Raw genomic sequence first — 21,327 nt, forward strand, 5'->3', positions numbered from 1 at the left:
TGCTACCTCGAGTAAGGCACATCCCCTCTCTGTGCCTCGTTTCCTCACTGGTGACGTGAGGGTGATAATAGTCTCGACCTCATGGGGTTGTGGTGAGGATTAAGTGGATTAACATTTGCAGAGCACTTGGGACAGTGCTGGGCACATGGTCAGCACCACGGAAATGCTGGCTTCTCCGACTGGCAGGTGTCTGGGCTCCTCAGTGCTTCCCAGCCTGTGGCCTCCACTGCCTGTCCTCTGCTCAGGCCAGACCCTCTCTTTTCTGAGCACCACCTGCTTCCACGGCGCATCATGTGAGAGGAGCACTTCTTTCTCTCTTTTGAGGGTGTGCTCCCAACTCCCAAAGTCTTGCCTGCCTCACCCCCTTCCCAGGAAGCCCTTGCTTTTTTACCATGAAGTCATCCCCTCACCAGCACGCTGAGGAGTCACTCGGAGTGATGCCCCTCGGAGGTGGAAGAGCGTTTTCCACCACCCATGAGGCAGGGCCCCTGCTGGATCTCCCTCTCCCCCTTCTGGGTGAGCTCACAGACACCTGCCCGAGAAGTAGGAGAACAGGGAATGCTCCCCGTCCTCTCCCTCCCCGACCCACACAGAGGCCTGACCACGGACCCTTAAAGTTCCTCCCTGGGGTCAGTTCATGCACTCACAAAATAGCATCGAGCTTCTGCTCCGCTCCAGCACAGGGACAAACACTAACAGGAAGGATGGATCCCTGCCTAGAGCTGTGAGGGGCTGTTGGATACCCGAAGAGTCAACCAGGTGCCGATGCATTACCATAATGACCGAAGCCAGGGTGTATGGGAGGGGCCTTTAGGAGGGCTTCTGGAGGAAGGGGCATCCAGGCAGAGCTCTGGCAGATGTGCAGGTACAGCCAGGTTACTAAAGGGGTGTACATTTAGGCAGAGGGAACTGCAATCATCAAGACCCAGAGGGAAAGGTGGCACGAGAAAGTCTGTGTGTTGCTGGGGCCGGAGGATGTGGGGAGGAGAGGCTGGGCCAGGAGGGAGTGGGAGCCATCCTAACAGGAGGGAGGCACAGAGGCTTTTAAGCACAGAAGCAGATTTGTCAGATTGGTGCTTGATTCCAACTTAGAAGATGGCTCTGGCTACAGTGGGAAAAACGGATTGGAAAGAGGGGACTATTGTTACGATACCTGGATCTGCTGGGGCCTGAGCCAGGCAGTCTTGGTGAAGAGTAGTGAGGCATGGACTTCAAAGCTCTTCAAATGGAAAAAATGATAGGATTGGGGGCTGGCCCCATGGCGTAATGGTTAAGTTCGGCATGCTCCGCTTTGGCCCTGGTTCATGGGTGTGAATCCTGGGCACAGACCTACAGCACTCATCAGCCATGCTGTGGTGGTGTCCCACATAACGTCGAGGAAGATTGGCACAGATGTTTGCTCAGGGCTAATCTTCCTCAGCAAAAAACAAAGAAAGAAAGACAGGATTTGGATATTTACTGATTGGAGAGGATGGTGTGGAAAAGCAGGAGGAGTCAAGGATCATACATCTAGGTACCTGGTCAGATGGAGGCCAGCTTGGGGGTAGATGGTGTGCTGTCACAAGCTTTGAGTTGAGTGGTCACAGTGGATCTCAGCAGGCAGGTGGATCCCTGGGTCTGATGTCCAGGAGAAAAATCTGGAATGAGGACAATCTTAGTTGTCAGCACAGAAATAGATGGTTTACAGAAGTCTCTCTCCAGGGCTCTTGTGGGAATAAAGAGAGAAGATGGTCAACACAGAATCTAAGGCCCACAAGCATGCAAGGGGCTGAGAAGGGAGGAAGTCTCTGCTGGAGACCGACTCAAAGAGGCCAGACAGATGGACGCCCGGAGAGCACGGTGGGAGAGGAGCCAGGGAAGAGCGTTTCCAGCAGGAGCAGCAGTCGACCGCATTAAACGCGGCCCAGAGGTGGAGGAGATAAAGAGTGAGACGCTCCTTCAAAAGTGGCACAGGGAGGTCACCAGTGACTTTGAAGAGAAATTCAACAGAGGCAGAAAAGTTTGAAGCCCGATCGTAAACAGAATACTTTTCAAAATTATCTATCATAATCTCTCACTCTAAGAAGAACACAGATGAGGGATCATGAATTTCTTTGTAACTAGCAAAGACTCATCAACCCTTCTAAAATTGTTCCGATCTGATCACGGAAGAGAAGCAGCACTGATGACAAGAGGGGTCCGAGGGGGCAGGCCCATCGGGCCACTGTAACCCTGGGTGGGTAACAACACTTCCCAGCTTCTTGCCCTGCGTGCTTCCTGCTCTGAAAGGCACGCACTCACTCATCTCTCGACCGTCCCCTAAAATGCATTCTCCACTCTGAGTCCTCCAGACAAGAACACTCCACACACAGACAAGAAGCACGGGTTTGCTGTTGTGGGTTTCTATCAAATCTACAAGCTGTTTAATCGTTGCCAGTTCTTAATCTTGCTGATGGCGACTCTGCTGTCTTAGCAAAGGTGATGGGTCCTTGTTTGTACATCACTGTGAAGACCTTCTCGACAGCCAAGCCTGTGACGTGTTACAGTAAGGACGCTGCTGGAGGAGCATGCTACGGATCCTTTAGCACATACTTTTAAAACCAGCTAATACATTCCCTGGAATATTCTTTTTGTTTGTTTCTGTTCTGAAGATAATTGTGGCCACATTTTGCTCTGAGGCTGTGTTAAACTAGTGTTTTCACTGAAGATGAACTTACCTTGCAGCACCTAATTTTTAACCTTTTATTTGCTTATAATATAAACTGAATCTCCTATTTTTTGCCATGACTAAAAATATTCAAGAGCAATTGACACATATGGACACTTTATTTACTTATTGATTTAACAGTTTAAAGTTTATGCAAGTTTTATGCCCTCAGGAAAATAAAATTCCCAAATTTAGTTACCATATCAGCGTTCACAAAGTCCTGGGAGGAAAGTTAACCATTTGAATACTTGTTTGGGTTTTACTGCTCTTATCTCCTTAAACGAAAACCCAACAAAATGTGCAAGAGAGTGTTCTAGATCCTGAATTTAACACACAATGACAGCCAGCACGAGAAGAACAGCTTTACCCCCAGTGGTGGAAACAGTGAGCCCACAGAACTTTCCTCAGGGTCCCTGCATGCCCCCGCAGCGGGATATACCCAGACCGCACGCAAGTGGAGCTGATTTCCATGTCTCTATCGAGAGTGCAAAGCCAGAAAATGGGACTGGTCAGTGCCTCCAGGAGCTCCTGGGCTTCCGAAGTCGTTGGCTGGTGGTGCAATCTGGCATCAAAGAACGGTGGCGGAGTCTGAGGTGGACAGCTCTACAAGTAGCTTCGGAGGGTTTTCAGAGTCTAAATACTGCGTACACAGATGCAAATCTGTATTACTGAATCATGTTTACGTATTCACAGGAAAATAACAATAAATCATCAAATAAGCAATACACATGCCTTCAATAGTGACCCAAGTTCTCCAGCTTCCTAGTCCTAGTTGTCTGCTGAATTTGCCGTCTGATCACCACCATCCCTTGAACAATCTCTAAAAGGTGAGTGACGGCCCCCTTGGGAGGGATTCAGTGATCAAAGGCTTGTCACCTCAAGAACGAGCCCTAGGACGCTTCCTTGGCAGACACACACTATGTTTCTCACAGAGTCAAAAATCAGGGGATCGAATTCCAAACTGGGAAAAAGGGGGATTGGAATGCCTGCCAGTAAAGCAAATCGACCCAACTAGTCCCCATAAAGTAAAAAGTGGGGTCGGAGGAGAAACACACATCTACACCAAAAACGTAAGATAGGGAACACAGGGGCCATGTCTGCAGTCTTGAGAAATTTGGTAACGCAGCTGCATAGCTGGGGTGCAAAATGGGCAAAGGACTGTCATCTCCAGAATCGCATCCTAGCACCCCTCCCAATCCGGGTTAAACCCTCCTCTTCTGTACTCCTGCATCAACCTGTGCTCCCACCATCTTCCACCCACAAAGTGCATGATGACTGCCTGCTGGTCTGTCTGCCCTACAGACTGGAAGCGCTCAAGCAACAGGGTTTATTTCTTCAACCATATATCCCTGAGCATCTGGCACAGAGTCTGGCACATAGTAGGCACTCAGTAAATGTCTAATGGGGGAGCAAGTGAATGGATGAATGAATTCTTGAGTCCCACTTGTCAGGCTCCCCCTTGGCGTCACTTGGGAAAGCAGCTACATCAAGTTCATCTGAAGAGCTCCAGGCTCTGGCAGATGAGGCTCTTGGATCCCATCAGAGCTCCTGGCAGAGCAACTGTTGCCTTCCACCAGGACTGTAGAGAGGACGAGACAGGAGACCGAGTGATCCCCGGGAGCTTCTTCAGCTCTGCCAGTCCCATTTAGAAGTCTTTGCTCCTCAACGCCTAGCAGTCTAGCACCATAGTAGGTGCTCAAGGAATATTTCCTCAAAGAATGAATGAATCAGTCATCTGGCGCTTTGTAAAACCAGTGCAACTTTTAACTGTTTCTTGCGTGAAACTTCAGGCCTCATCCAGGGAAGCAGGCAGGAAGCACTGGGTTTTGACTGGAGGTCTCATGGCTATGATTTGGGGGACTTAGAAGACCACCATCACTTCTTTTTGGAGGGGCAGGGGGTGTGGAGACCATTCTGCCACACCAGCACCCCAATCCCAGCTTCATTTCAGTATTCCCAACGTGAGCTGTGCTTGAGAATCACCCGAAGGGTTTTACAAAATCTCTGGACCACACCCTCGGTTAAGTGAAACGGCATTTCTGGAGGTGGGACCCCGGTATCAGTTCCCCAGCTGATCCCAAGGAGCAGCCAAGCCTGGCAAGAGCTGCTGACTCCACAGCAATCAGCTGCCTCTGCAGCGCCCCCTGCGCATGGCTCGGCGGCGGCCAGCCCATCAGTCCCTGTAGCGGAGCCCTCCCTGCCCTCTGTCTCCTGTGGCTCTTGTCCATGCGTCATCACATGCAGTGTTTCACCCTGGTGTGGAGGATGGCAACAAGACCTCTGCAAGGTTGTACAACTCACGCGGCAGAGCAAAGGCACCGACACGTCCTGACAAGTGCATGTGTGTGTGGACACACTGCACCCAGAGTTTATGTGCTTCCTTGTTTCTTCTGCTTGGAAACCGTGAGATTTCCTTCAGCTTCAGAAGCAGGTGCCAGTGCCTGTTCTTGATGAGCCTTTCCCCCCTCTAGTGGTTCCACACGGCCTCTCAGCTTGTGCAACCTACTCTTCCTCTGGCCCCCAGGCATGTGTATGTGAAAGAGCCTATCACACCAAAGGATGTTTTTTGCTGTTATTGTTTTGTGTTAAAATATTAAGACTTAGTATTAAGAGAATAGTAGAACTTTGTGACTAAGAACCCGAAACAGGAGCCAGACTGGGTCCAAATTCCCATTCCAGGCTTATTAGCTGTTGAGGCAATTTACTTAACCTCTCTGTACCTCAATTTCCTTATCTGCAAAACAGTAGCACCCTTCTCACAGAATTATGCTGTAAAGTACCACCTGCGTTATTGTCATTAAATGTGTTTTAAAGGTCCTAATTTTATTCTAGAGCTATTTACTCAAACACTCCTTGTACCAGGCCATACATAGATCACATTAAGTTTCCTTTATAAGCATGCAAGAGGCCCCTGAGATCTTCTGCTTCTTTTCCTCAGGCCAGTCCACAGGATTTAGCTTATTCCTGGCCTGAAGGCTTTCTTCATCACTCTTCTTGTCTAGATCAGGGGTGGGCAAACCACAGCCAGGGCCAAAATCCAGCCTGATGCTTGCTTTATACATGAAATTTTATTGGGACATTGCTACACTCATTTGTTTACGTATTGCTATTTTGCTTTCATGCTACAGTGGTAGAGCTCAGTGGTTTCACCAGAGACCACACGACCTCTAAAGCATTAAATGTTTACTATCTGGCCCTTTACAGAAAAGACTGCATGCCCCTTGTCCAGACTTCAAGTCCCTCTGCGTGTACTTCCAGCTGCATTTGGAGTCGAAATTCGTCACATTCAGGCTAGCCCACTCAAGAGCCACAGTGTGAAATCATCTCACCCTTCCACCTGCCAACCCAGCGCTCTCTAACCCCCAGCTCCCCATCATCTTGTAGTTAAAAATCTTTGTATCTAAAATGCCATGGTCTTGGGGGAAAAATTGAAAAATTGAAAGACCTTTTAAAGTCATAGTCTGAAAGCTATTTTTGGACACTTTCCTCAATTATCAGCACCCTTGTATCTTTCCTGAGGTCTAGAATTATTCTCCAAAGCTGATTGTGTAGTTGTTTGCTGGCGATACAAGCATTTAAAACAACACTGGCGACTACACTGAGATTGAGGTGTATGTCCTACAGCTGTGGTAGAGAAAGCAGAGAGCCCCTAGAATCTTGATAAAAAGGAAAACATGACAATTATTGGGGCTGGGGGACCCACATTAACCATGGACTGATTCCTGCAGGGCACCCTCTGAGAATGAAGGTGGCAGGTTGAAAGACAGTGTGCATCCTGAGCACAGGATCCCCTTTAAGGAGATTGAGATGGAGACAGGTTGAATAGACTAACGTGGTCTCGGATTTACTTGTGTGAATCTGTGTTCTGCTCGTCTTCACGTCCCCATGACCCAGCTCTGTGTCCACAGATGGACACTGGGCGCCCAAGTCAGGTTTGTTGCAGTGTGGAGACAAGCGGTTTTAGTCATCCCAGTGGACGGGATAACCGAGGGACGCTGTGGGGGGCGGGGTGACAGACTAACCACCCGCAGGCGCCTTCCTGGGCTTAGCTTGGTCTCTCTGCCTTCTGATTTCAACCATGACAATCATGTCCAGTCTCTGGAGAAGTGAGAGGGGTTGGTGGAGGGAGGGAGGCCGAGGTCACTCAATGACTTCAACATGTCGAACCACCTGACCCTGATGCCCAAGGGTCTTCACCCGAAAAGGGTCATCACACAGCTGAGGGGCGGGGCCCGGGGAGCGCGCCTCACACCGCTCCCCCACGGTGCACCTGGCACACATGTCTTCTGCCAGTCTCTCAGGGACAGTAAACTAAGGTTTTACTCTTTTGTCTTTAAGCCCATGTTTCTACCTTGTTTTCTTGATGGTCCTCTGATACTATAATGTTCATCTGGCCGACATAATTACTGTCCCAACAAGCTGCCCCCTCGCCCTGGCCGAGTCCCTTTTGCCGTTAGCTCTCTCACTGCATTTGGTACTTTCTGGGTTATCGTGTGATTTATTCCCTGACTTACAGTCTCCCAGCCTTTCTCCTAACTTCCTCATAATGATGTCTTTTCATTTGTGATTTACTTGTTTTGTGAGATCCTAATGATGTTAATAATCTAAGGAAAAAGAATATTATATTTTCAGAAGCAGTTCTACTTAAATGATTCTTTTGTGAGCCAGGCAGGGTCTTGACTGTTAATGAATGAACATTTATTTTACTTTAGAAAGTTTTTGTATTCGTGGAAGAGAGTCAAAGCTTATGCTTTCCCTGAAATGTGCCTGAAGAACTCAGATCTGTCCCAAGGCTTTCTTTCTAGAAGACCTGCGCCAGTGTCTGCCTTCTCCCAGAACAGCATGCACAGCTTTGAGCAGCTGGACTAGCTAGTCCTCATTCACTTCTTCAGCAAGCGTTGACTGAACCTCTAGTACTTGCCGTAGGTTGCACGAGAGGCAGAGTAAAAAGCACAGTCTCTGACGTCGATGAATTTCAGTGAGTGAGACACGAGGCCGCAGGTTTGGCTACTCGAAGTGCATCTGAGAGCACAGAGCAAGACCATCTACCTCCGTGGGGGTCAGGAAAGATTTCCTAGTCAATGCTTAACCTGAATCTGGAACAGCTAGCACTTCAGGTAGAGTGCAAAGACAGAACCCTGAGAAATGAGCACTTTGTGATGAGAAAACCCAGAGGGGCTGGGTGCCGGCTGCGCTGAGGAATGAACAGAGATGCGCATCTGGGGAGAGAAGGCCAGGCTGTCTCCACCGCATGCCTCCTCCATCTCCACCCAGTCTCCCTGGTGGAGCTTCTAGACAAACAAACCTCTCGTGTTCATTACATTCTGCACCAAGTCTTGGATTTTCAAGGGGAGAAGACACGACTCTGCATTCAAGGACCTCATCCAGTCTGGTGGAGGAGGCTGATACATAAGGAAATAATTATAATGTGGTGTGTTAGATACTAAAATAGAGGATAATAGATAAGTGATTAAATGCTTTGGAAGAATCACAGAAATTTCAATAAAAGAAGTGACTTATAAAAGACTCGTAAAAGAGCTGAGTCTTAAAGATACAGTAAGATTTCAGGAAGAGGAAATGGCATGTGCAAATAATTTAAGTATATAATTGATTGAATGATGTTTTTGTGGACCTGCAAATATTTTATTGTTGTTGGAACCTCAAGTTCCAAGGAGGAAGTGGCAAGGGATGAGGTGAGAGAAGTAGGTAGAGGTCAGTCCTTAAACAGCCTTATAGGATGTGCTCAAGAATTTGATGTTTACCGATAGGCCATGGAAGGACAATGATGGCTTTTCCAGGGGTGGTAATATGGTCTCATTTGCATTTTGAACGGTGTATTCTTTCTAAGGCTGCAGTGGTGCGGATGGAAACGAGGGGGCAGATTTGAGAGCCATTGGTACGTGTTCGGTCTGCCCTTAGCAAAAGCAAAGTGACTGTCATCATCTTTTATGTAAATTATTGATGTCAAAAATACTTCTGCTTTTAAACATTTCCTCCACATTTATAAAACATATTACTTGATGTAGAATTTCTATATCTCACATCAGATGTCTTCAATGTTTTTGTTTTCAACCCACAACAAGACCAGATAAGAAAATCTATTTGATCTCCATCTTAGTATACATAATCCTTAACAGGTAACCTGGCTTTATACACTTGGTAATACACTGATAAACGCTTAGCAAACAGCTCTCCTGGAGAGGAAAGCCTTGCTTTGTGGCGTTGGTCAATTTCCATGGTGTAAATACTCCTGTCGCTGATTTCAAGCTATCAGCGTGACATCACTGAGCAATGTACAATATTACAATGTTAGATAGTATTTCCACTGGATACAATAGTGTGTGTAACTCAAGAACACAGAGTGTAACATGTAGTGAAATAATTAGGAAGTGATGAGTTTTGAGTATGTATTACCTGTGTTTTTAATATGATTTATTTTATTTTAAGTTTATATAATTTTTTATAATGGCTGTGTTTAACATGCAAAATTCCAAATATGTAACGTCAGCTCTTTGAAGTCAGTACAAATCTGCTCCAGCCCATCACTGCATATACTCCTCTTTTCCAAATAATTGAAATGGTATTTATTAATTCAACTTTCACTGTTTCACAAGAAAGTGGGAAAATTTGTAAGTAAAGCACTGGAGGGAAAGCAATACCGCATAAGGAGCAATATGACGTGTAAAATAAGTGGTAAGCCTGTTAAGAAGTTTAATATCTATTCTAATTTGCATACCTATCATCATATGGCCACACTGAAATAAACAAAAGATGCCCAGTGTCCTGTTTAATATCGATTGGTCAAATTATAAAACATGGATTTCCTTTTAATTTGGCCAGCTTATATAGTAAATGGTGTAAATAAAAATGGAGTTATTTAAAGACTGCATAAAATATGACTGAGGGCTAGAGCGTAATATTGCCTAGCAAATGTCTTCAAATTGTTCCTTCTTTTAAAATATTTGTGAAAGGAAAATAGAAAAGCAATTTGCAGCTTTGAAACAGGTTACTGTAGAGAACTCACGCAACTTTACAAAGGAACGAGGGCAGGTCTCCATTAGTGCAAAACAGGCTGCTCAGTTTGGAGCACGTGGGTCGACTTCTGGGCTGACCTGCCCCAGCCACAGACACCTGGGCTTCAGCCATTTGGAACCCACCGACTTGTGCCCAAGCTTGTACTCTGCCTGTGGGCTGGCTCCCAGCACCACGGGAAAGTTCACCATCGGTGAACTGCCGTGGGAAACCAGGAGGTGATGTGGGCTGAGAACTAGACAGATCTGGGTGAGATTGTGGCTTTGCTTCATACTGGTTGCCTGTTTTGGGGCAAATCACATAAATTCTTGGAACCTCAGTTTCCCTAAATATAAAAGGGAGATAAGAACATCTTATTAAATGCTGAAGATAAGAATATAAAGTCGTTCACACGAGTGGTAGTAATATTGAAAACACAAATGGTGACAACCAAAACACCACCCTGGGATGTATAAAGATGGTTTTCCTTCCTGCCCACCCAGGTGCCCCTGGCTGCTCTGAAGATAAGCAAGGAGGGCGAGGTGTTCTTCTGGTTGTGTTCTCCATACCAACCAATTAGAGGAGCTCTTCTTTTTCTCTTTCTGCCCTTGCTCCTCCTATTCAAGAGATGCTTCTTTCTCCTGTGGATCGGGAACCTGCTGAGCTCTGAGCTCACAGGGTGGAGGAGGGACAGCAGCAGCCGAGGTGGAAGTGGTGGACTGTTGAATAGAAGGAGCCCATCGCGGCCGACTCATGGCCAACAGCCTCGTGTGGGGAGAGACATATTTCAGAAGTAATCACTCAGGCCCAGAAATTTCACAGAATACTTATTTTGTTATTTTTTCTCAGTTCTTCAATATAGGAGGTTGAGCCCCAATCTAACCTAGATGCTAGTAAATGAATTTGGAACCAAAGCCAGATACTAAGAGGTTAAATGAAAATACAGATTTCCTTTACTTTCTATGGAATAACTTAGCTTAAATGTCCTTGCAAACAAAAAAACACACAAAAAAATCTATCCTGAATAAAGAATAGATTGGTAGAGATAATGTGGTAGAGAGAGAGAATAAGAATATTATGATAAATGATTAAGGAATAGTTAGGATACAATTAATTTGAAGTTAATAATACAATTACAAGGCAGAGTTTGGGGCTTTTTAACCAATAAACAAATTTGGATTGCTTGCAATCAGCTATCACTTAGGATAGGTTATGAGTATTTTCTTTTTAAACTCTACATTTGTTCCTAATTCTCCCACTTTCCAACACATACAATAAAATTTGGTTCATAGAGCTGATTCCCAGCCTGGGACCCATGAGTGATAATGAGCGTCTGTGAACCATTTAATAGTGAGGAAACACCGACAGCTTTAACACGTACCTGCATGAGGCTACACAGACTCACTGAAATGTTATTCTTCTTTGTTTTCTCCAGAAATTATATCAAGTGATTTCAGTAACTGGTTGTCTTAGGCAGCTTAGCTATTTATGGCATCATGGGATTTGTTCACGAAATACTGTTTGGAAAACGTGGGATCCATGTTGAAGGAGACACTGTGACAAGAGATCTCTGCTTCCGACAAGCTTAAATATCCAGCTCAGTTGACGAATGTGTTCTATTTGAGACAAAAGAAACGTGGCTAGCTAACTGAGATGCATTCTGCAGAAATAGTTATTGAAGCAAAATTTTCATAAATTTCTACATAAATGTACACTTCTCTAGAGAGAATAAGAGTTTTGCAGACACATCTGCATCTCAAACATGCATGTAGTTACACAAAAGACCATTTTAACAACTTTTATATTTTTTAAGGGATGGAATTACTAGGTATTATGTCTTTGCTTTTTGGGGTTACATGGAAAAGATAGAATTGCATTTTGACTTTAATTTTAACTCAGGGTTTCAACGGACATTAAAAAGGTGCAACATTTAGTATTTAGTCTCTTTCTCTGGTGTGTTTTCTGCTCTCAAGGTGTGTCTTACATGAGGTGTTCTTACATTGCCCCCTGTAACCTCAGGCTTTAGGCTGCGTTTCCATAAGAGCCTGAGATAATTTGATGTGTAACTTTCTCTCTCAGAGTTTCTTATATTTAATAGTAAGCTATTTGAATAACTTCTTTTAGCAAAGTCATAAAGATTAATGTTTTTCTTACAGAATTATGAAATTTCATGTTGCAAAACGGAAGTTTAAGGAAACATTACGTCCATATGATGTAAAAGATGTCATTGAACAGTATTCTGCTGGCCACCTCGACATGCTGTGCAGAATTAAAAGCCTTCAAACACGGTAAGCAATGAAAGAGTTCTGTGCTGTAAAGGACGAGGCATAAAGACTATCTGGGAAGAACTTTTCTGTAGTAGAGAAAACTCTTCAATTTCATATTTCTAATTCATTTTTAGTGGAGAATTGGACTTGCTTTTAACATAGATTTTATTTAAGGATGTAAATCAGGCATTAAAAGCCTCCGACTCTTGAGGGTCTCAGTTTCATCATCTGTAAAAACGGGAATAACGTTAGTGCTTCCCTCACAATCATGAGCACTGAGTAAGTTCGTGCCTGTAAGCCGAGCGCTCAGTAAACGCTGCTGCTGCTGCTCTTCTGTTATCATGTAAATCCCAACATCCTTCAGGAATAAGCTAGTCTTCCTCTCTCATTACACTTCACCTGTCTGGCCCACAAAGGCAGACCTCTCCCTCCCCGACCTCCAGCAGCGTTCAGAGCCTTGGCAAGCTGTGCCAGTCCAGACGCAAAAGCCGGGGGCTCTTGTGTTGTCGCCTGTCCTCCTGGCTCTACACTGAGACTAGGTCTGTCCCTCCACTCATGTGCACTCCAGGCACACACTGTCCTTCCAGTGAGCATCCGATTGAATGACTAAAAGAAATGAGTTTAGTATGTCATTTCATGTGTTTGATTGTTTTATCTTAAAGCCAAAATATTAATCAATTCAGTTTTTAAGAGATTTGCTTTACTATCAGGCACAAATTACCAGCATTTGTGATTGAACAGTTCTTAAAACATAAAGACTGGGTCTTAAACATTTGTTTGCATGCCCACAGCACACTGAGCCCAGTGTGAGGCCTATACGAGGCCCTTAGTAAAGCATCCATTGATCAATTATAGAAATCGCCATTTGTTCATTCATTCAGCAGATAACTATTGAGCCTGCAATGTGTGCCACACACTGTGGACATCCAGAAATTAATAAAATCATGACCCAGTCCTTATAGAGCTTGCAGTTTAATAGATTAGACATCATGGCAGAAGGTAGTCATGCTTGTATTTCCATGCAGACAAAGTAAACTGGAAGGTTGAGTCAATAGTCCTGATAATGCAGTTCCGAAACACACAAAACAGAAGAAAGTAATTCCCATTTAGGCTGATCAATTCTCCTTGGAAATTGTTTTAACTCTTCCTGTGGTCATGTTACAATCTCTGCATAGGTGGCTGGGGTCTTCTAAGTCCTTTAATAGAACTATCTATGGCTCCCAAGGTTTTTATAAAGTTGAACTTCTACAGAATTTACAGAACTAATCTTGAGTTTCTGGCTCATGTAGTGGATGTTCTCTGACTAGAATTCCAAAGGACAGAGACACCCTTATCTGCTTATATCTTACATATCAGATGTACAATAAATGCTCATTGAATAATCTGTACTATTAACATGAAATAATCATAATCAGGATTTTGTTGTATTTTAAGTAGTGAATTCAGAAAATGCCTAGTCAGATATGGAAACACAAATTGCTTTGTAGTTTAGGACAATTTTGCCTCCAGAAGATCTCCCATAAGTGATTTCATCAAGAACCAGAAATGAGAAACTTAATCTTATATGTAATTTTTATGTTAAGAAAATGAGTGCATCAACTGGAATAAGTTCATTTTTATATTATCTTATAAACTAAATATAATTGTATTTAATTTTTCTTTTCAAAACACTTCATCCTGGCGTAGGGCAATCTCCAACCTCAGCACTCCTAATCAGATCTCCTCTTTGTCTGATAGTGTTGATCAAATTCTTGGAAAAGGGCAGATCACGTCAGATAAGAAGAGCCGAGAGAAAATGCCAGCAGAACACGAGCCCACAGATGACCTCAGTATGCTCGGCCGGGTGGTCAAGGTTGAAAAACAGGTACGACTCAGCTAACTATACTAGTTGACATTTTAGCCAGAATTTCTTTTTTAATCAATTGGATGTTAAAAGGTGTTCTGAGCCCCAATTTACAACATGTGTGTATATGTCGGGGGGTGTCCCACACAATCAACAAACAATTCCTTGACATCAGCTGGGTGTCCTACAATTCAACTCAATTCTGAGACTATCTACCCAGAGACTGTGTCAGATCCCCTAAGTTAAAGGTTCAGTCCTACACTACAGTCCCGCTGGGACCATTACAAACTCCATTCGAAGCCCAGGTTGCCACCTGTGCTTGTGATCTACCACCTACAGATCTGAGGTTCCCACGACCCCCTCCTTGGGTTAAATTAATTTGCTGGAGTGGCTCAGAACTCAGGAAAGGTGTTTACTCACTACACTACTGGTTTCTTATGAAAGGAAATGACTCAGGAACAGCCAGATGGAGGAGATGCACAGGGCAAGGTGTGGGGAAAAGACAGGAAGCTTCCATGCCCTCTCCAGGCACACCACTCTCCCCAAATTTCCTTGTGTTCACCAACCCAGAAACTCTTGGAACCTCATTCCTTTGCTTTTTTGTGGAGGCTTTATTACATGGACACAATTGATTAAATCATTGACCACTGGTGATTGACTCAACCTCCAGCCCCCTCTCCCCTCCTAGGAGGTATGGGGTGGGGTCCAAAGTTGCAACCTTCTAGTCACATGATTGTCTCTCTGGGCAACCAGCCTATCCTTAGTTGCACCCCAATAGTCACCTTATTAACATAAGAGATGCCTTCAAGCTTTTATCACTTAGGAAACTACAAAAGTTTCTGGAGCTGTGAGCCAGGAACAGTGGACAAAGACCAAATATATATTTCTTATTATAAATCACAATATCGCAGATATATTTTAGTGACCAATATATTTAAAAAGGAATAAAATCAAGAAAGGGTGAATGAAATTAAATTTTCTTTGTATGTAGACAGTGTTCTCTAAAACACTTGGATTTCCGTATGAGGAATAGAAAATTTCATCTCTTTAATTAGTACTTGAACTGGAAGCAAATATAGATTTTCAACAGTAAAATAACAAAGATTTATTTTTCATTCACGTTTTGGTTATTTTCATTTCCTTTCTTTTCACTCTTTAAAAAAGAAAAAAAAATCTCATTATAGCTATGATGACAGATTGAATGTTTGTTAACCCTGAGGCTATATCTTCTCATAGAAAGACAATTTTCCAGAGATCAAATTCTCATCGATCCAATCATAAATATTCCAAGTATTAATTCTGAAACGTTTTGTACCTTTATTTTTAAACTCAGAATCACCTAGACTGATATTTAAGATCTTAGTTTTCTCAGAGGCTGAGTTCCTTACTAGAGCGCAGTAGAGTCCTGGAATGTCTTCACAGAAGAGGCTTAGGAAAGGCACCTGGAGGGGCTGGGCAGTCTTGAAGCTGCATTGGTACAGTTCTGATATGGTTTTGGAGAGCATCAGTGTCTATTTTGAAGAATTTGAAGGTGGGGCACCCATGTCAAAGCCAAAGCACCCCTCTCCCCTTCAGTCCTCCCTTGGCCCCACCCCTTAGGCGGGGCCTTCTAGGACAGTGCTAAGGGTCAGGACCCCGTCAGACTCTATGCTCAGTATTTAACTGTATTAACACACCCTGACCTCATCTTTTGATTCTAGAATTGAAGGCCGTGCTCATATGTAACCATTTTCCCCATTTTCAGGTGCAGTCCATTGAGTCCAAGCTGGACTGCCTGCTAGACATATATCAACAGGTCCTCCGGAAAGGCTCTGCGTCAGCCCTCACCTTGGCCTCGTTCCAGATCCCACCTTTTGAATGTGAACAGACGTCTGACTATCAAAGCCCTGTGGACAGCAAAGAGCTGTCCAGTTCCGCACAAAACAGTGGCTGCTTATCCAGATCAGCCAGTGCTAACATCCCCCGCGGGCTGCAGTTCATTCTCACCCCAAATGAGTTCAGTGCTCAGACTTTCTACGCGCTTAGCCCTACTATGCACAGTCAAACAACACAGGTGCCAATGAGTCAGAGCGATGGCTCCACAGTGGCAGCCGCCAGCAACATTTCAAGCCAAATAAATGTGGCACCCAAGCCAGCAGCCCCAACAACTCTGCAGATCCCACCTCCTCTCCCAGCCATCAAGCATCTGCCCAGGCCAGAGGCCCTGCACACACACCCCGCAGGCTTACAGCAAAGCATTTCTGATGTCACCACCTGCCTCGCTGTCTCCAAGGAAAATATTCAGGTTGCACAGTCAAATCTGACCAAGGACCGTTCTCTGAGGAAAAGCTTTGACATGGGAGGGGAAACTTTGTTGTCTGTCCACCCCATGGTGCCCAAGGACTTGGGCAAATCTTTGTCTGTGCAAAACCTGATCAGGTCCACAGAGGAACTGAATATACAGCTTTCAGGGAGTGAGTCAAGTGGCTCCAGAGGCAGCCAAGATTTTTATCCCAAATGGAGGGAATCCAAGCTGTTTATAACTGATGAAGAGCTGGGTCCCGAGGAGATGGAGACAGACGCTTTTGATGCTGTGCCCCAGCCTGCCCGGGAAGCTGCTTTTGCCTCAGACTCTCTAAGGACTGGAAGGTCACGATCATCTCAGAGCCTTTGTAAGGCACGAGAAAGTACAGATGCCCTCAGCCTGCCTCCTGTCAAACTGAAATAAGTTCCTCGCTTTGTTTCTAGGCATTGCAGTTCCTTTAGCCATTACATATCATTGCATGAACTATTTTGAAAGCCCTTCTAAAAAGTTGAAATTGCAAGAATTGGGAAGAACATGAAAGTTAGTTTATAAGCCTGTTATCTTTCAATTGCATGAAAATGCATGTTTAGGGACGGCTGAAATTCCAAGGTACATCAACGTTAACCTACTCATTTAGTAATGTACCTCGAGTTAAAAATCCTGAAAACCAGACACTGCTAATGCTACGGAGTGTACGAAAATGTCGCGATCAGGTACTTTAGAAGATTTGACTGTGTATTTTGAAATTATGGGAGTAAACACCTTCAAATTCCAGGCATTTCTGCTGTGTCGTTAAATACAAAATACGTTTTCAAAATTAGCCATAATGTGTGTTTAAACACAATGGCTGTCAACAGCTGCTAAAGGTATTGAGTAAAGCAGAATTTGCGAATAATAGAAATGGCTGCTTATTTCAAGATATATGTGCCAACCTATTCCTACTTAACCATTTTATTATTAATGTAATTTGAATGTCAGTTTGTGTGCTTTTGGTGACAACGCTGTGGCGAGCAACTTCGCACATCATGTTCATGTTGTTTTTTATGACAAGAATGTTCTTCAATTAGAAAATGTGCAAATAATTAAGTTCAGGGCCAGTGGGGCAAATGGACTGACTACTGGACGTGTGTGACTTCATGCAAACATATCCTGTGCTGGCTGAGTCAACATCACAAGTGGTCAGCTTCTGCAGGAGCCAGTGCCACCCGGTCAGCAGAAGGTAGCAGGCAGACTGACCTCTCTGCAGCGGCCCACCGCAGGCCTGCCAGCACTGCCACCGCAGGGGAGCATGGGCAGCTGAGGTACAGGTGGGATCCCAGGGAGGGGACATGTGAGCAAGGCTGAGACGGGAAAGGCCAGAAAAGATCCAGACACAACACCGGCAGGCAGGCAAAGTCACGGAAAATGCCTTCCCTCGAAGGCAACAAGAGGGAGACATCAGCCACAACAAAACAACTCAATTTTTTAGAAAATGAAGATTGCCAGGGAATTCAGCTACCCATTCTTATTTGTCCTTTATTCTTATATATAAGCAGAAAGTTTTGCAAGGTATTTATTTTTAATATGTCCTGAATGTTTTTTGCTGTTGTGTCTCATTTTTTGCATATGAAAGGCTAAAACTAAACTTCCTTTACTTTTTATACTGTAGTGAACATTTTCTATTCTCCCCAGAGTGTTGCCTCAAATCTGAAATTATTGGTTCAGTTTCCTGGTGTAAACATTTACAGTGAGAAGCCAGACAACACTGGCAGGGTCTGCAAATCAAAACACTTAATCAACAACTAGAATATGCAACCATGTTCTGGGGGGTTTGAGGAGAAGAAGAAAAAAAAAACAAAAACAAAACACTTAATCATTTAGCATGGCCGCAAAAATACCAAGAGAAACAAAATAAAAAATGTACTTACCAGAAAGCAGGCAGTGCTGACTGCTTATTAGAAACCAGCCCAGCTGTCTCAGACTGTCAGAGCTTCTGCTCAGGGAATGACATTCAAAAGGCAAGGGGAAGCAAGATAACTTAAAGTCGGTTAAACTCTAGCCACGGAGGACTTCAGAGAGGAAGAGCTTTTTCCTTGGCCCATAGTGGTGCCTCCAGAAGACTTCTCCAGCAGCCAGGACGAATGAGCAGGGATATCAACCTGCTATCCAAAGGCAGGGGGCGGCCCTGAGAGCCACCAGCCCTCCCAGCTCTGCCGCGCCAGTTTCTCCATGCCTGACTCTCCTGCTACTTGTCTTCTCCGTGAACTGCTTATCCATCCCTGCCACCATTTTGCTTCTGAACTCCACCAGGACTTAACCAGCCTTCATCCCCAAGTAGGCCACTCGTCCACTCTACCCAAAATGTACTTTTCAACCTTTTAAAATCCTGTTACTTTTGATAAACACTGAAATTTTGAAAGCTTTCTCTTCTCACCCCACCTGGATTCTAGCACACTCCCCTGGAGTGTATCATTCAAAATCTTCTTGGCTGCTAGAGACACATAGAAGATAGTCTAAATTTTACACTCCAGTTAAGAAGATTTTATCAAGCTGTTAAAGCAATTATTTTCATTTTTGAAATATAGAATTTTAGTAAATTATTAAATGCAATTTTTCATCCATCCATGTCTCTACTCAACCTGAAGTTGTGACACACCCTCCCCAGCAGGCTGCAGAGGTGCACACACACACGCACACCACTCCACTGACTGAAGCCACACACCTGCCATGCACTCTCAGGCTCTCTCCAGGTACGAGTGAGGGCAGAGGGGGAGGCAGCGACTTTCAGGTAGCACTGATTCTCGGACATGCTCTGTCCTGGGTCAAACCCCACTGGCAGCAGAATTCTGAATGTACTGGGGACCCCTCCATGGGCCTCTTTAGGCCTCAGACACAGTACAGTTCATCCAGCATTCTGAAGACTGAAGATTCAGAAACAAAACCTAAATGCATCACTGAGGTCTTAATTATAGCAAAATGTGGCAAACTATGTTGTGAAAAACTTTCATACATTGAAGCCATGACCATTTGTGTCTGTCTTACTCCAGCACAACAATTCTTAGATGCTAATGATAGTTGTGTTGTGTGAAACTATAGGCTTCTGTCCGCTGTGTTGTTCTCTACGGGGTTGAGAGGGGCTCCCGTTTACACTTAGCAAAGCCCATTGGTCAGTCCCTAGTGGCATCTTGAAGCACAATTTGATGGAGCACTGAGCAGCCACATGCTGTCTCAGTCCAAGTTTGTCTGCCTTCTTCAACTTGTAAGAGTGATCAAGCTAAGACTTAATTGCAAACATCCCTTATATGAGGTTAACTCAAAAATTTTGCTGTGTCTGATCTAAATGTTTGCATTTTGTTCAACTGAATTAATATCTGTAGGTTGCAAGTTTTGTTTAAAGAGGACACTTTATTGAGTTTTAAATCTTCACCTCCTGTTCTAAGGTGCCTTTCTTACCTCCCATTGACTGTGATTCTGAAAGTCCTTATTTTGCAGGTAAAACCAGTCTAATAGAAAGGAGGAAATCAGGCACAAAGTGACTAATTCTTATGCCCATTTGCAAAGCAAAACTATAAGAAATGATGAAACCCGATCAATTAAATTAATGGAGCACTTCATTCAATCAGATTTTTAAAATATCATAATGTTAACTTATCTCCCCAGAAGCCGATTTTTTTGCCTTAAATGATGTGATTGTGTTTTTGTAAGAGAAACAATTTAATATAATTATGTGCATTTAAGTGAGCAATTCTAAAAGTCATGTATGACAGTACAATTGTTTGTTTCCTGAAAACAAGTAAATCAGGACTATCATATCCATTTCAAGCTATCATTAAAATGTAATTTCCTTTGCTCTCTTTTACTGGGATTATTTGTTTTAAAGTAAAACATTAAAAATATGTCTATAAATAGCTAGTGTGACTGTTTTTATCTGGAACTAACCGGTTGGGTCTGAACTCACTGATCCCAGTCAATCAAACGAACTGTGCACAGATTTTGTGCTGAAATATAAAAATTATCTTTTTGCAATGTTGCTGAAGAAATCATTGGTAATTTGGGAAGGGGAGAAATTTGCAAATGTTTTTGAGGGTATCCTAAGAATAATTAATTTGATATTATATCAAATATATATTTTGATATCTATTATATTATATATATCTTAAATTTCTTATTTTGATGTCTCAAAGCTCAGATACCAGTGCATGAGAGCTTTGTGTTAACTGTGATAAAGGGTTTGCTAGGCAAGAGATAAGGAATTGGGATGAGGTGAGTGCCCAGATGCTGCAGCCCTGGTGACACAGAAGAACCACTTTCAGCACCTCTCCAGCTCTCCTTACCTGAGGAGGCTTCTGCTTGAAAAGGGGTCTTTGTCTTCTTCCCTAAAAAGATCACAGCCCTTCTGTTCCACTAGCAGTTTTGTGCTGTGTCCACGATTAATTCCAGTGGAATTATTTGAAAGGAGGCTCAGATGTGAAAGTCTGGAACATAAAGCAGTGAAGCCCTGACGGCCTGTTTGGGACAGGAGGAGGGAGCAGGGAATGTGGTCCGAGATGACGTGAGGGGTCCTCCCACCGTGGCTATAGGGAGATCCAACAGGGCTGTGTCCATTCTACCACCTTCCAGAGAGTGAAAACAAATCGTGTGTGGGGCACGCTTGCTCGGCCAGCTTGAAAGTGCCTCAGCTTCTCAGCCCTTTAAACTGCTCGGGCAGCGCCTCTGACTCCACCATTCAGAAGAAAAATAGACTCACAGCAGTGTTTCCACCATAACCGTTGGCAGACGTGTTCCCAGACCTCGGGGCCACCACTTCATTACTCTGGTTTCAACTGTTTCAAGAATCTGAGGCAAGTAAAAATTGTTTCTTTAAAAAAATTTAAACTTTCGTTAATTACAACAACCTTCACTCTCTAGCCTACCTAATTCCGAATTACGTAAGTTTCTACTACATTTCAAAGCAGAAGTTTATCAGCTATATTATGCGAAAACTATAGAGTCTTACACCATCCTGGAAATCACAGCACCACAACACTGGTGAATGGCAAGATCTTCCATTCAAATAAATAAATGGAAAACCCAAGGGCACATTATGATGATATGTTTCTCTTTGCTCATTCACATGATTCACTTCATTTCTTTCAGTCAGGGCCACTGGGGGATGGACACCCGGCTCTGGTGTTCCCAGCAACATCGCCACACCTACTCCTCAGCTCTTCACGTCTCCACTTGTTTCTTGTCTTCAGTGATGTTCATCTTTTCCCAT

The 21,327-nt window shown here is 44.0% G+C and overlaps 1 protein-coding gene across 14 annotated transcripts in view; it reads left to right on the forward strand.

Annotated features, from left to right (window-relative positions):
- The window catches only part of KCNQ5 (potassium voltage-gated channel subfamily Q member 5), a 472,281-nt gene extending 452,305 nt beyond the window's left edge, over positions 1-19,976 (forward strand). For all 14 annotated transcript variants that reach the window (XM_070584950.1, XM_070584953.1, XM_070584952.1 and 11 more), the window contains 3 exons: positions 11,854-11,985; positions 13,702-13,828; positions 15,552-19,976. In XM_070584950.1, the coding sequence (XP_070441051.1) occupies positions 11,854-11,985; positions 13,702-13,828; positions 15,552-16,514 (1,222 nt within the window). In that variant the 3' untranslated portion in view covers positions 16,515-19,976. The remainder of the gene's footprint in view (positions 1-11,853; positions 11,986-13,701; positions 13,829-15,551) is intronic.
- The last annotated feature ends 1,351 nt before the right edge of the window (positions 19,977-21,327 follow it).

Source organism: Equus przewalskii, chromosome 19 (genome assembly GCF_037783145.1).
Source record: "Equus przewalskii isolate Varuska chromosome 19, EquPr2, whole genome shotgun sequence".
Lineage (NCBI taxonomy): Eukaryota > Metazoa > Chordata > Mammalia > Perissodactyla > Equidae > Equus > Equus przewalskii.